A 15263-nucleotide genomic window follows, 5' to 3' on the forward strand; every position below is an offset into this window, starting at 1 on the left:
GGCCAGGCGCAGTGGTTCACACCTGTAATCCTAGCACTTTGGGAGGCCGAGGTGGGCAGATCACGAGGTCAGGAGTTCGAGCCCAGCCTGGTCAATGTGGTGAAACTCCATCTCTACTAAAATACAAAAAATTAGCCAGGTGTGGTGGCAGGTGCCTTTAGTCCCAGCTATTCGGGAGGCTGAGGCATTACTTGAACCTGGGAGGCGGAGGTTACAGTGAGCCAAGATCGCACCATTGCACTCCAGCCTGGGCAACAGAACGAGACTTGGTCTCAAAAAAAAAAAAAAAAAAAAAAAAAAAAATCCTAAGGCCCAGGCGAGGTGGCTCACACCTGTAATCCCAGCACTTTGGGAGGCCAAGGTGGGAGGATCACTTGAGGTCAGGAGTTCGAGACCAGCCTGGCCTATATGGTGAAACCCCATCTCTAAAAATACAAAAAAAGTAGCTGGGTGTGGTGGTGCATGCCTGTAACCCCAGCTACTCGGGAGGCTGAGGCAGGAGAATCACTTGACCCCAGGAGGTGGAGGTTGCAGTGGGCCAAGATCATGCCAGGACACTCCAGCCTGGGTGACAGAGAGTCTGTCTGAAAAAAAAAAAAATCCTAAGAAATCCACTAAAAAACTATTAGAACTAATAAAAGAGTTCAGCAAGTTTACAGGAATCAAAATCATTATATGAAAATCAATTGTATTTCTATAGCCTTGCAACTAATTTTAAAAATTGAAATTAAAAAACTAATTACATTTATAGTAGTACAAAACTACCAAACCTTGCTGAAAGAAATCCAGGTGACCTAAATATGGAAGAATATCACATGTTCATGGATAGGAAGACTTAAAAAATGTCGAGATAGCTATACACTCCAAAATGATCTACAGACACAATGCAATATCAATCAAAATCCCAGCTGGTTACATTCTTGCACTAGAATTGTCTTCTCTTCATAAACCATTCTCCACAAATCTTCCCAGAGAATAACAAGCATGCTTTTCTAGGGCCTGGAAAATGAAACATAAAAGACAATTCATGACTTAATAAGAAGCTTAACTCCCATCTTGCTTTTTCCTTCCCTGACCAATTCCCATTGGAGTATTTTATACTGCTTCCCTGTGGCCTCATCCCTGGATTCAGGCACATTAATCTCATCGTTATAAATGAACTCTTTTCCTAGGGAAAGCCTGACTTTAAGACTACTCTAGATCAGTCTTTATTTCTCAAAGAAATTGAGAGAATTTCCTCAACAGAGAATAGGATGTCATATTGTTTTAAGACAAACCAACAATAAGCCAACTAAATAACCTGCAAATCCTCCTTAAAACATCTAAAGACCTAGATTAAATATAACAAACATCCTTCAAATGAAGGGCTTGGCTCACAAAAAAACTACAAGGGATGAAAAACAAAGAAAAAGGAAGCAGGCCGCAACAGCATGTACATGTAGTCCCAGCTACTCAGGAGGCTGAAGCAGGACTATCACTTGAGCGCAGGAGTTCATGGCTGTAGTTTGCTATGCTCACGCCACTGCACTCCAGCCTGGGCAACAGGGCAAGGCTCTGTCTCAAAAAAAAAAGTAATCTAAAAATCTGGCTAGGCACGGTGGCTCAAACCTGTAATCTCAGCACTTTGGAAGGCTGAGGCGGGTGGATCACCTGAGGTCAGGAGTTCGAGACCAGCCTGGCCAACATGGTGAAACCCTGTCTCTACTGAAAATTCAAAATTAGCTAGGTTTGGTGATGCATGCCTGCCAGCCCAGCTATTTGGGAGGCTGAGGCAGGAGAATCGCTTGAACCCAGGAGGTGGAGGTTGCAGTGAGCTGAGATCACGCCATTGCATTCCAGCCTGGACAACAAGAGCAAAACTCCAGCTCAAATAAATAAATAAATAAATAATATAAAAATGAAAATCAGTCTGCATCCACAAGAGCCAGTCTTGGAGAGTGAAGGTGGGAATCTCAATAATCTAGAAGATTGCGTTTTAACAATCAGAGAAAGGAAACAGATCCCATGTGAGTTGGAGATTTGAAGGAAACCCTTCTGTCTAAAGCCAGGAGGCTCAAAGATTACATTCTCAGTGAAAGGTTGTGGGGGAGAAATCAACCGACTAAATAGAGAGGATAAACTGTATGTTCGTATCTCTGTGGTTCAAAGTAAAGGAAAATGTCTCTAGAAATTAGAAACCACGAGCCTATTCAACAGGTGTGTATGTGTGTGTGCAATCTCATTTTGTTCTTCCCATGATCTTCAAACTTTGACAATCTTTATGCCAAAATATTAATATAAAAATTAGTCCCAGATAGGTGATACCTGATGGTGTGATGGAAACAAATATAACACCTACCCTACCTGGCCAAATCCATAACCCAAACCATCTTGAAATTCAACAATAAAAGCACCAACATAAAATCACATGCCAAAATTTAAACATGTGAGGAAACAGTACGTCATGAGGAAGAGTCAAGAATAGAAATAAACACCCACAAACTTGAACTAATACAATATGATATTTCTTTAAATTAAGTATGCTAAAAATAAATATACTGAAGGCCTCAATACATAAGAAAAAAGATAATACATAAAAACAGGCAGATTCAAAATGGAGCAGAAAATCAACAGCTTACTCAACAGACAGCAAAAAAGACAAATGCAACCAAAGTAATCAGGCTCAGGCAATTTTCATTATCTATGCAAAAACGTTAGAGAGGTGGTCGAGGGACAAAATATTCACATGGATTCAAAAACTCACCCCAAAAAGTATTTAATAAAAAAAAAGAAAATGCACCATTATAATGGGAAGACCTGGTAAAACCAAATGATCATACTTAGCATAACAACAGAACAATTCAACATTAAGAACCTCTTGTTACAATATTACTATTAAAAATATATATAACATTACTGGCTGGGGTATGGAGGCTCACGCCTGTAATCCCAGCAGTTTAGAGGCCAAGGCAGGAGGACCTCTTGAGCCCAGGAGTTCAAGACCAGCCTGGGCAAGATGATGAAACCCCATCTCTACAAAAAATACAAAAATTAGCCAGGCGTGCTGGCATGCACCTGTAGTCACAACTACTTGGGAAACTAAGGTGGGAGGATTGCTTGTACCCAGGAAGTCAGGCTGGAGTGAACTATAATCTCACCACTGCACTCCAGCCTGGACAACTGAGACAGACCCTGTCTCAAAAAAAAAGAAAAGAAAAAAAGCACTTATGAAGTAGTCTTGTCAAATATTTAATTTGAATCTATTCATGAGAAAATAATCATACAAAGCCAGAATGTCTAAAAGCCAACATAATAAAAATCAAACAAAAAAAGGAGGGAGGATAGGGGCACTATTTTAGATTAAGAGACTAAAGACGTATAATAACCAAATGTAACTCATGAGCCTTGACTGAACTGTGGATCAAAGAAAAATATTAAAAAGGACAACCGGGGTCAAGTGGAGAAACCTGAATGTGGTATGCATATTACATGATATTACAGAATAATGAGTTATTTTCTTAGGTTTCATAAGATATTATAGATATGTAGAAAACCATACTTATTACTGCGAGATGAATAGTATTTAGGGATAAAATGCCACAATGTCTGTAACTTATTTTCTTTTTTTTTTTTTTTTTTTCCCTGTCCAGGGATTTTTTGTATGCTTTTTTTTTTTTAACCTATAAGTTCTAGGGTACATTTGCACCAACATGCAGGTTTTACATAGGTATATCATGTGTCACGTTGGTTTGCACCCATCAACCCATCACTTACATTAGGTATTTCTCCTAATGCTATCCCTCCCCCATCCCCCCACCCCACCACAGGCCCCAGTGTGTGATGTTCCCAACCCTGTGTCCAAGTGTACTCATTGTTCAGTTCCCACCTATGAGTGAGAACATGAGGTGTTTGGTTTTCTGTCCCTGTGACAGTCTGCTGAGAATGATGGTTTCCAGCTTCAACCATGTCCTGTAATTTATTTTCAAATCGTTTAGCCAAAAAAAAAAAAAAAAAAAATGCACACACACAAGGTATATATGGATACAGATATAAAGCAAACAGCCAAAATGTTAACAACTGGTGAATCTAGGTGAAGGGTATACAGATACCCTTATACTGGTATATAACGGTAAACTGATACCAGTATACTGGTACTACTTTTCTAAATTTTTTTCATTGTGTTTGAACAAATGCTTCAGAAAAAAATGTAAATGAATGACCAATAACACAAAAAAGTACTCAACATCAGTATCCATCAGGAAAATCTAAAATTAAAAGCACAATGACAAACTGCTTCACAACCACTTAAAAATAAAACACAAAATCAAATGGACTGAAAACACCAAGTGCTGGCAAGGACACAAAAGCACCCTGACCTCATACGTTTCTGGAGGGAGTAAAATATGATACAACCATGACAGAGAACTGTTTAGCAGCTTCTTATAAATTTAAACACGCATTTATTTATTCTGGGCATCAGCAAAATACTGTCTACCCACAGGCCAAATCTGATCCAACGGCTGTTTTTGCACAGCTCTCAAGCTAACGATAGTTTTCACATTTTTAAAGTGTTGTTAAAACAAAACAAAACAAAAAGAAGCATATGTAACAGAGACCACAGGGGCCTGCAAAATCTTAAATACATTGCTATCCAGACAAAAATATATTTATTTTCAAACAAAAAAAGTTGCCAACTCCTTATCTACCCCAAGACCCAGCTACTCCACTCCTAGATATTTACCCCAAAAAAATCAAAATTATGTTCACAAAAAGACATGCAAAAGTTATACTTTTAAAAATCTTGTTCATGGTAGCTAAAAATTGGGGAAGGGGAGTAATTTGACCAGCTCATCCTAAAATTCACATGGAAGAGCAAAGGACCAAGAATCCTGAAGAATTTTGAAGAACATATGGGCGGGAAGGGACCAACAGACGTAAACTGCATAATCATCTCTAAAAGCCAACATTTTTCCATCAAACATTGTTTGCAAGTTAGCTGGCTTTCCTTCCTTGTGTGACTTATCAGTTAATATGTGTAGTATCCATTCTTCCTTTTCCTTGCATAATTACCTTGAAAATTCGTTGTTTATAATAGGCAATGAATAGCTTTCACAATCAATTGTTGCAGTATTTTCCTACTGGAATAGTATTTACATTTCCACATATGAAATTAACATGCAAAGTCTATAAGGTTTTTTACTCCAAGTTACATTTAAAATGCTCACCTCTTGAAAACAAACATGCAAATACATCTGAATAGCATGGCTTGTTCATGTTACTCATACTAAAAAGCTGATTAGCTATAATAGTAACCTCTGTGATCATGTGCTGAGGAAGCAAAACATGCTGTTACAGGAATTCACCTTTTCAGTCTCAGTTCACATCCTTGAGACTGAAACAGAAACCACATAGCAGATTTGACCCTACTGTTGAGGTTGAAATGAAACATTTGACATTCCAACCATCATTATCCTGCTTTTACTTATGGTGTCTTTCTAGAAACAGACTTAAATTAGGTCATAATAAGAGAAAGTTTTGACTGAGTGGGCAATTGCTTCCATTATGGGGTCTGGTAAATTTTATTATAAATTATGCATCATAATCTCTGGTATATTCTACTTTCAGCCAGAAGTGGTGAAAAGTCTCTAAAACATAAAACTACCACATGTGCTCAGGAAAAGTACGAATGAGAAAAACGTAACAACAATTCTTTCGAAACCACTTTTGTAAAAGTGAAAGTCTGAAATGTCTACCTGTAGATCAGAATACAGTCGTACGCCATATGACATTTTGGTCAGCAATGTACTGCATGTATTCCTATTTGCCTAGTGATGTCTTTTTTTATTTTTGTGGGTATATAGGAGGTGTATATATTTATGAAGTAATGAAATATTTTGATACAAGCATACAATGTATAATAATCACATCAGGATAAATGGGTAGCCATCATCTCAATCATTCATTTATTTGTGTTACAAGCATCCCAATTCTATTCCCTAAATTATTCTAAAATGTACCACAAATTACTGCAGACTGTAGTCCCCTGTTGTGCCATCAAATACAAGATCTTATTTATTCCATCTAACTATATTCTTGTACCCATTAATCATCCCCACCCCTCCGCTCCATACACCCTGCCTAGCCTCTGGTAACCATCCTTCTACTCTGTATGTCTATGAGTCCAATTGTTTTCATTTCTAGCTCCCACAAATGAGTGAGTACATGCAAAACTTGCATTTCTGTGCCTGGCTTATTTCACTTAACATAATGTCCTCCACCAGTTCCATCCCTGCTATTGCAAATGACAAGATCTCATTCTTTTTTATGGCTGAATGGTACCGTACATATGTACCACATTTTCTTTATCCATTCATCTATTGATGGACACTTAAGTTGCCTCCAAATCTTGGCTATTGTGAAAAATGCTACAATAAACATGGGAGTGCAGATATCTCCTCCATATACTGATTTCCCAGGTGCTAGGTGTACCCCTAGCAGTGGATGTACATCTAGCAGCTGGATCATATGATAGTTTTAGTTTTTTGAGGAACCTCCACACTGTTCTTTACAGTGGTTGTAGTAACTTACATTCTCACCAACAGTGTATGAGGGTTCTTTCTCTACATCCTCGACAGTACTCGTTATGTCTTTTGGATAAAAGCCATTTTAACTGGGGTGAGATATCTCATTGTACTTCTGATTTGCATTTCCGTAATGAATACTGTCGAGCACATTTACATATATCTATTTGTGATTTGTATGTCTTCTTTTGAAAAATGCCTATTCAGATCTTTTGCCCCCTTTTTCTTTTCCTTTGGACATAGTCTCGCCTGGTCGCTCAGGCTAGAGTGCAGTGGCACGATCTTGGCTCACAGCAACCTCCACCTCCCAGGTTCAAGCTTCCTGCCCCGGCCTCCAAGTAGCTGGGACTACAGATGTGTGCCACCACACCTGGCTAATTTTTGTATTTTTAGTAGAGACAGGGTTTCACCATGTTGGCCAGGCTGGTTAAACATGCATTTATTTATTCTAAGTCTCGAACTCCTGACCTCAAGTGATCTGCCCACTCAGTCTCCCAAAGTGCTGGGATTACAGGCGTGAACCACCGCACCTGGCCTTTTTGCTCATTTTTTAATCAAATTATTAGAATTTTTTCCTATAGAGTTGTTTGAGCTCCTTATACATTCTGGTTACTAATCCCTCATCAGATGGGTAGTTTGCAAATATTTTCTCCCATTCTGTGGATTGTCTCTTCATTTTGTTGCTTCCTTGGCTGTGTAGAAGCTTTCTAACTTAATGTGATCTCGTGCCTACTGATGTATGAGCCTGATCCTGATGTATGTACTGATGATGAGCCTGATCCTGTGCAGGTCTAGGCTAATGTATGCATTTGAGTCTTCGTTTTTACCAAAAAAGTTCAAAAGTAAAAAATAAATGAAAATAAAAAACTTTAAAACAGAAAAAAGCTTATAAAACAAGGATATAAAGAAAACATTTTTGTACAGTTGTACAATGTTTGCATTTTATGCTGTTTTATTAAGAAAGAGTCAAAGACTAAACCCAGGCGTGGTGGCTCACGCCTGTAATCCCAGCACTTTGGGAGGGTGAGGCGGGTGGATTACCTGAGGTCAGAAGTTCAAGACCAGCCTGGCCAACATGGTGAAACCCTGTCTCTACTAAAAATACAAAACTTAGCTAAGCATGGTGGCACAGGCCTGTAATCCCAGCTACTCGAGAGGATGAGGCAGGAGAATTGCTTGAACCCGGGAGACAGAGGTTGCAGTGAGCCAAGATTGTGCCACTGCACTCTAGCCTGGCTGACAGAGTAAGACTCTGTCTCAAAAAAAAAAAAAGAGAAAGAAAGAAAGAGTCAAAGAGTAAAGACAAAATTTAAAAGTTTACAATGTAAAAAAGTTATGGTATGCTAAGGTTAATTTATTACTGAAGAAAGAAAACTATTTTTCTATAAATGTAGGGTAGCCTAAGTGCACAGTGTTTATGAAGTCTACAGTAGTGACAGTAATGTCTTCAGTAGTGACAGTGAGGCCTTCGCTCACTCCCTGACTCACCCAGACCAGCTTCCAGTCCTACAAGCTCCATCCACAGTAAGTGTCCTATACAAGTGTACCATTTTTAATCTTTTATACTACATTTTTACTGTACCTTTTCTGTATTTAGATACACCTATATACACAAACACCATTGTGTTACAATTGCCTACAGTATTTAGTACAGTCACATGCTGTACAGGTTTGTAGCACAGGAGGAATAGGCTATACCATATAGGTGTATACTAGGCTATATTATCAAGGTTTGCGTAAGTACATTCTGTGATGGTCACATAATATTGAACTCACCTAACGATGCATTTCTCAGAACATATCCCTGTCATTAAGTGATGGACCCTACCAAAGGGTCCCATTATCAAAAGTAGTGTGAGACAATGAGAAACAATGCTTGCATTAGTATTCAACTACTTATAGTTCATGCCATAAAGACCTAATAATTTACGTTCTTTCCCCAGGGTATTTTTTTCTACTCATTCATAACACTACTACTAAAAAAGTCCCTGCTGTGGGCCGGGTGTGCTGGCTCAAGCCTGTAATCCTAGCACTTTGGGAGGCCGGGGCAGGCGGATCACCTAAGGTCAGGAGTTCAACACCAGCCTGGCCAACATGGTGAAACCCCGTCTCTCCAAAAATACAAAAATTAGCCAGGCATGACGGCAGGTGCCTGTAATCCCAGCTACTCAGGAGGCTGAGGCGGAAGAATCACTTGAACCCAGGAGGCAGAGGTTGTAATGAAGTGAGATCACGCCACTGTACTCCAGCCTGGACGACAGATCAAGACTCTGTCTCAAAATAAATAAATAAATAAAGGCCTGCTGTGTTAAAAATACCAAATAAAAGTATATCTGCTTTATGCTAAATCTTCTTTTGTTCGTATCCAATTAGCATTAACCTGACTTTCATTTTTGTCAAACTTTCAGCTGAACACGTTGAAGCATTTAGGAAAGGTGAAACAATTGTAGCATTCCCTTAGTGATACTGAAGTTATGCTGGGTGAAAGTGCTCTCATAAGGGAGCATTGTGTAAACATTTCATTAATCTTTGACTCACACTTCCTCATGCTTTGCTTAAATCTACTTGGTGACCAGCAATCAGCCTCGCAATTTTTCAGTCTAAGTTTTTAAAGCTGTGAAAAGAAAATACTTAAGGCACATATAGAAGATACTGTGATAATGTCATTTTGCTTAACACAACAGTGAACAAGTAAACAGTTTTTAAATTTGAATATATCTTTTGCAGGCCAAGAAAAAAAGCTGTATTTCTCACTTTTTCTGCTTGACCCAAAATTAAGTCCTGATTTAAACAAAGCAAAAATATACTTACAGAACTAGCATCAACATCACTGTGGATGGCAACTGTCTTAATGCCCATCTTCTTGCAAGTTTTAATAACCTATTTTAAAATATATTAATGTCTATTAATAGTGATTCACACTTAAAGGGGTTTAATAATAAATAATTTCATAGAGTAAAATGGAAAATAAGATGAAAATTCTACTCACCCGACATGCAATTTCTCCTCTATTAGCAATAAGAATTTTATCAAAAGTCTGAAGAGAGAAAAAACACATTCATTAGAAATTGTTACTCTTACTTTGGGACCAAAAAACACCAACTTTTTCCAACATTAACACTGAATATAATCCTAAAAAACATCACTTCTTAGAGTAACATTAAATACTATATTACTTAGACTGATATTAAATGCACTATAAATAGTTAGGGTAATATTAAAATAGGTTATTAAATAGTATAATCATTTACAACCAGGAAACTACAAAATTCACCTGATATGTTTGGGTTCTATAATTACTTTGTTAAAGCATAGTAGGTGAATATATTCACAATGGGGGTATTTATCAATTCTCTAGCCAAAAGAAAATCTTCAAATGATATTTCAGACACTAAAACAATTTGGTCGGCCGGGCGCGGTGGCTCAAGCCTGTAATCCCAGCACTTTGGGAGGCCGAGACAGGCGGATCAAGAGGTCAGGAGATTGAGACCATCCTGGCTAACACGGTGAAACCCCGTCTCTACTAAAAAACACAAAAAACTAGCTGGGCGAGGTGGCGGGCGCCTGTAGTCCCAGCTACTCGGGAGGCTGAGGCAGAAGAACGGCGTGAACCCGGGAGGTGGAGCTTGCAGTGAGCTGAGATCCAGCCACTGCACTCCAGCCTGGGCAACAGAGCGAGACTCCGTCTCAAAAATAAAAAATAAAAAGACTTTGGTCAAGCCCGGGGGGAACTGGCTCATGCCTATAATCCCAGCACTTTGGGAGGCCGAGGCAGGTGGATCACAAGGTCAGGAGTTCCAGACCAGTCTGACCAACATGGTGAAACCCCGTCTCTACTAAAAATACAAAAAGGGTGGGCACAGTGGCTCACGCCTGTAATCCCAGAACTTTGCGAGGCCAAGGTGGGTGGATCATGAGGTCAGGAGATCGAGACCATCCTGGCCAGTATGGTGAAACCCCGTCTCTACTAAAAATACAAAAAACTTAAAAACAAAAAGATTAGCTGGGTCTAGTGGTGTGCGCCTGTAATCCCAGCTACTCGGGAGGCTGAGGCAGGAGAATGGCGTGAACCTAGGAGGTGGAGACTGCAGTGAGCCCAGATCACGCCCCTGCACTCCTGCCTGGAGACAAAGCAAGTCTCCGTCTCGAAATAAATAAATAAATAAATAAATAAATAATAAATAAATAAATAATTAAAATACAAAAATTAGCCTGATGTGGTGGTGCATGCCTGTAATCCCAAGTGCTGGTAATCCCAAGTAATCTCAGCTACTTGGTAGGCTGAGGCAGGAATCGCTTGAACACGGGAGGCAGAGGTTGCAGTGAGCTAAAATTGTGCCACTGCACTCCAGCCTGGGTGACAGAGCAAGACTCCGTCTCAAAAAAAAGGTTAAGTGTTGGGTACTCTGAATGCTCCCTTGCCCTTATCACTATGTCCTATGCCATGAGGCCCAGGCAGCATTCGTTTTCTTGTGACTGGCTTTACCTGTTCCTCAGAACCATGCTTACTTTTGTATATCGTAAGAAGATATTATGCCTCTGCATAAATCATTGTGTTATATTTAAGATTATCCTGTTAGCCTACTGAATAATGTGCTTGAAAATCTATTCCATACATTAACCTAAATTCCTAATTCATCTGTTAAGCACATTTCTTCTTCAATCTAGATGGAAGAATGTCAGACTATTTTATGTGATAATATATTGTTTTCTGATTAAACTTTAAAAATTTTCTCTTAAAACTGCTTCAAGCAGTTTAAAAATTTATTTTATTTTATTTTACTGTTTAAGAGATAGAAGTCTTGCTATGTTGCCCAGTCTGAAGTATGGTAGCTATTCACAGTCTTGATCCCACTACTGATCAGCACAGGAGTTTTGACTTGCTCTGTTTCCAGCCTGGGTCAATTCTTCCCTCCTTAAGCATCCTAGTGGACCCCTACTCCTGGGAGGTTACCATTGATGCTACATTTGGTGCGGACACCTGATTGATACACTACACTACAGCCCACAACTTCTGGGCTCAAGTGATCCTCCCACCTCAGCCTCCTAAGTAGCTGGGACTACAAGTGTGCCACTGAACCTAGCTACAAGCAGTTTTTAAGAAACTGTTCCAATGATTCCAACATTTTCTTGAGAAGGTATCTGTTTTTAGAGATACTTTTCATTTTTCCTTATTTTAAAGGTAATAATACATTCATTTTAGAGAGTTTAGAATATTCAGTAAGACAATAACTTTTTAAAAGAAAAGTCACGTGATTCTACAGTTAAGGGAGAATAATCTTTTCCATCTTTTTTTCTGTGGATACATTTATTGTTTCAATCTGCCTTTTAAAAATCTAATACATCCATACTATTTCATGCTATTTCAGTTATTTTCTCTTTTTGAAATAAGGTCTTGCTCTGTCACCCAGGCTGAAGTGTAGTGGCAAGATTTCAGCTCACTGCAACTTTGACCTCTGGGCTTAAGCAGTCCTCCCACCTCAGCCTTGCACAAGTAGTTGGGACTACAGGTATGTGCCACCACACCCAGCTAATTTTTTTACTTTTTGTAGAAACGAGGTCTCCCTGTGTTGTCCAGGTTTGTCTTGAATTCCTGGGCTCAAGCGATCATCCTGCCTTGTCCTCCCAAAATGTTAGGATTACAGGCATAAGCTGCTGCGCCTGGCCCTATTTTAGTTATTTTCAAACAGATTTCTATTTATTTATTTATTTAGAGACAGAGTCTCACTCTGTCACCCAGGCAGTGCGGTAGCGCAATCTCAGCTCACTGCAACCTCCTCCTCCTGGGTTCAAGTGCTTTTCATGCCTCAGCCTCCTGAATAGCTGGAATTACAGGTACGTGCCACCATGCCCAGCTAATTTTTGTGTTTTTAGTAGAGACGGGGTTTTGCCATGTTGGCCAGGCTGGTCTCAAACTCCTGACCTCAAGTCATCTGCTCACCTTGGCCTCCCAAAATGCTGGGATTANAGGCTGAGGCAGGAATCGCTTGAACACGGGAGGCAGAGGTTGCAGTGAGCTAAAATTGTGCCACTGCACTCCAGCCTGGGTGACAGAGCAAGACTCCGTCTCAAAAAAAAAAAAAAAAAAAAAAAAAAAAAAAACACTTTGGCCAAAATTACTTGACAATTTATTTTCTAAGTTCTGGGAAATTCTAAGTGTCATGAGTTGTTTTCAAAGGAAAGTCTGATACTAAGTAAGAATAATTTATCTGCCATCTCTGTTGGGACAGGGCATATTTTCAGTAACTCAGAATAGATACCAATTGTGCTTATATCCAAAAACGCCCAGGCTAAGCAGATTACACCATTTGAATACAACGTTAAGTTTGAATAACCACCAAATTTTGAAGCAGCTGAGACCAAATAGTAGAGAAGCTGTGTATCCTGTGTTTATCTAGAGACCTAAACCCAAGTCCAGCTTTGCCACTAACGACCTATTTAACTTTAAGTAAATCAATCTCTGTAGGCCTTGATTTCCACATAAACTGGCAGCACTCCAAAGGAAAGCTATTTAGTAAGGTTTTCTTCCTACTCTAAAATTGTACAGGCTAATCATTTTTAAAAACACACCATTCCAAGTAATTTGGATGTTATACATATTAGCACATGGTAATTTCTGGATTTGTGAATTGTTTTTAAGTTCAATGGAACTACAGAAAAAAAGTGTTAGTTATATTTCTAAAAGAAGACTTAGAGTTATACATGATCTTTTAAAAAGTACTCTTATATAAATTAGAGCAATATGTTTGTTTGTTTTTTGAGATGGAGTCTCACTTTGTCACCCAGGCTGGAGGGCAGTGGCGCGATCTCAGCTCATTGTAACCTCCGCCTCCCAGGTTGAAGATATTCTCCTGCCTCAGCCTCCCGATAGCTGGGATTACAGGTGCGTGCCACCACGCCTGGCTAATTTCTTTATATTTTTAGTAGAGATGGGGTTTCCCCATCTTGGCCAGGCTGGTCTCGAACTCCTGACCTCAGGTGATTCGCCTGCCTCGGCCTCCCAAAGTGCTGGGATTACAAGCCTGAGCCACCACGCCCGGCCTAGAGCAGTATTTTAACACACAGGAAAAAGTCCAGAATCTCAGAAGTGAAAAAAGCTTTCTAGGTCTTGGTTTAACCTTTACATCATATATGTCTTAACTCCACCAACCCGAGGCAAGCCCCTGCCTTACAAATAGGTAAACTTCTAATTTGATAAAACACTAAACCACTCAGAGCCTCGCTCACACCTCAGGTCTGAGAATGTAAAATCATCTACTTCTCTGTATTTAAATGGTCATGGTAACTCCCTCTTCAGCAGTAAGCATATCCTGAGAAAACAATGTTTACACTTTCTTAAATGGGTTTTAAAATGTGATGTTAATATTAACTGTGAAACAGACCATCTCTGGTAATCACCACAAACACCACTCCTAGAAATTATCTATTAAATAATTGTTACAGCAAATATAACAAATCATAACACTGGAAGAAATAAGAAAGAATCCCCATTCTAATTTCTGTTCAAGCAGCAGAATGCTCATTACGAGTCAGTCTGCAGCCAAACCACCCAGGCTGAACTCCCTGCACTCTATGTTCTCCTCCTGTGTGTCCTGCTATGAACAAGTCATCCTTCTTGCCTCTCATTTCCTGGTATGTAAAATAAAGGTAAAAACAGCACCTGCCACAAGAGGTTGTGAGAATGATATTAATTAACACCCTTAAAGTGTTTAGAATAATGCCTAGCATGTACTATATATTCATTCAGCATTAGCTGTAGCTACTGTTCTTCACCCCTTTGGGCTACATACCAGGCTGTTACGAATTTAGGAGTGTGCCCTTATCTGTCTAACTAGGGAAAAGCTATATCAAAACAAATACCTGCATCTGACACATCTTCTCCGTTAAGGGCTATTAACGTATTACCAATTAGCGCATAAAACTCAATAGAGCTAACCATATCAATTAATCTTCCATACATAACATTTTCTTTTAAATAAATCACGGTTCAGAATTTTTAAAGTACAAAAGTCCCCTTTTGTACTTTAACACTGAAGAAACACCCAAGTCCTTGCCCAAAAGGCAACCACTGTTACTGGTCTCCTATACATTCTTCCAGGTAGGCTATGCCTGTAACAGAAGACAAATACAAATCAATTAAAACCAACTAAAACTGCCCCTCGGCATCAACAATTACAGGTAAATATCAAGTGCATTTGGCAACTTCAAGTAAAATATGGCACAAACACAACGAATTGTGTTAAGTGCTCTAATAAGGCTGTGTGCAGGATGCTACACACAGAGAAGGGAGCGCATGAACAGCATGTGTAAAGGTTGTGACACCGGAAGAAGAGGGTAGCACTAAAGAATTATAAGGAATTCTCAACATGATTCAAGCACATGGTATGCTTAGAAGAGCTGCAGCAAATAAAGCTAGGATAAAAACAGTCCAGATGAGACAAGGACTCATATGCCATTCAAGGAACTGGGACTTGATCCTGTATGTGGAGAGTCACTCATAAGGCACCCTGAAGACACTCAGAAAAAGACAACTATAAATTAGGATCCTGGACCCTTGAAGACAGAGATTTCAGGTACCAGAATAGATAATGAAGAACTTTGGCAGTAGCTGCTCTATAACTGTACTAATGATGTCATCTGAAGTAAAACATTTCCTAAGGACTTTTGCTGTTGTTGTTATTTTTCTCTTTTTTTTTTTTTTTT

General features: G+C 39.2%; 1 protein-coding gene across 1 annotated transcript in view; it reads right to left on the reverse strand.

Moving 5' to 3' along the window:
* PCCA (propionyl-CoA carboxylase subunit alpha) overlaps positions 1-15263 on the reverse strand; it is a 478959-nt gene that overhangs the window by 438755 nt on the left and 24941 nt on the right. Inside the window, exons 3-4 of the mRNA XM_017861220.1 lie at positions 9550-9597; positions 9372-9440 (exon numbers count right to left, since the gene is read on the reverse strand). Coding sequence (XP_017716709.1) covers positions 9372-9440; positions 9550-9597 — 117 coding nt within the window. The remainder of the gene's footprint in view (positions 1-9371; positions 9441-9549; positions 9598-15263) is intronic.

This window comes from Rhinopithecus bieti, unplaced genomic scaffold (genome assembly GCF_001698545.2).
Source record: "Rhinopithecus bieti isolate Rb0 unplaced genomic scaffold, ASM169854v2 scaffold_2254, whole genome shotgun sequence".
Classification (NCBI taxonomy): domain Eukaryota; kingdom Metazoa; phylum Chordata; class Mammalia; order Primates; family Cercopithecidae; genus Rhinopithecus; species Rhinopithecus bieti.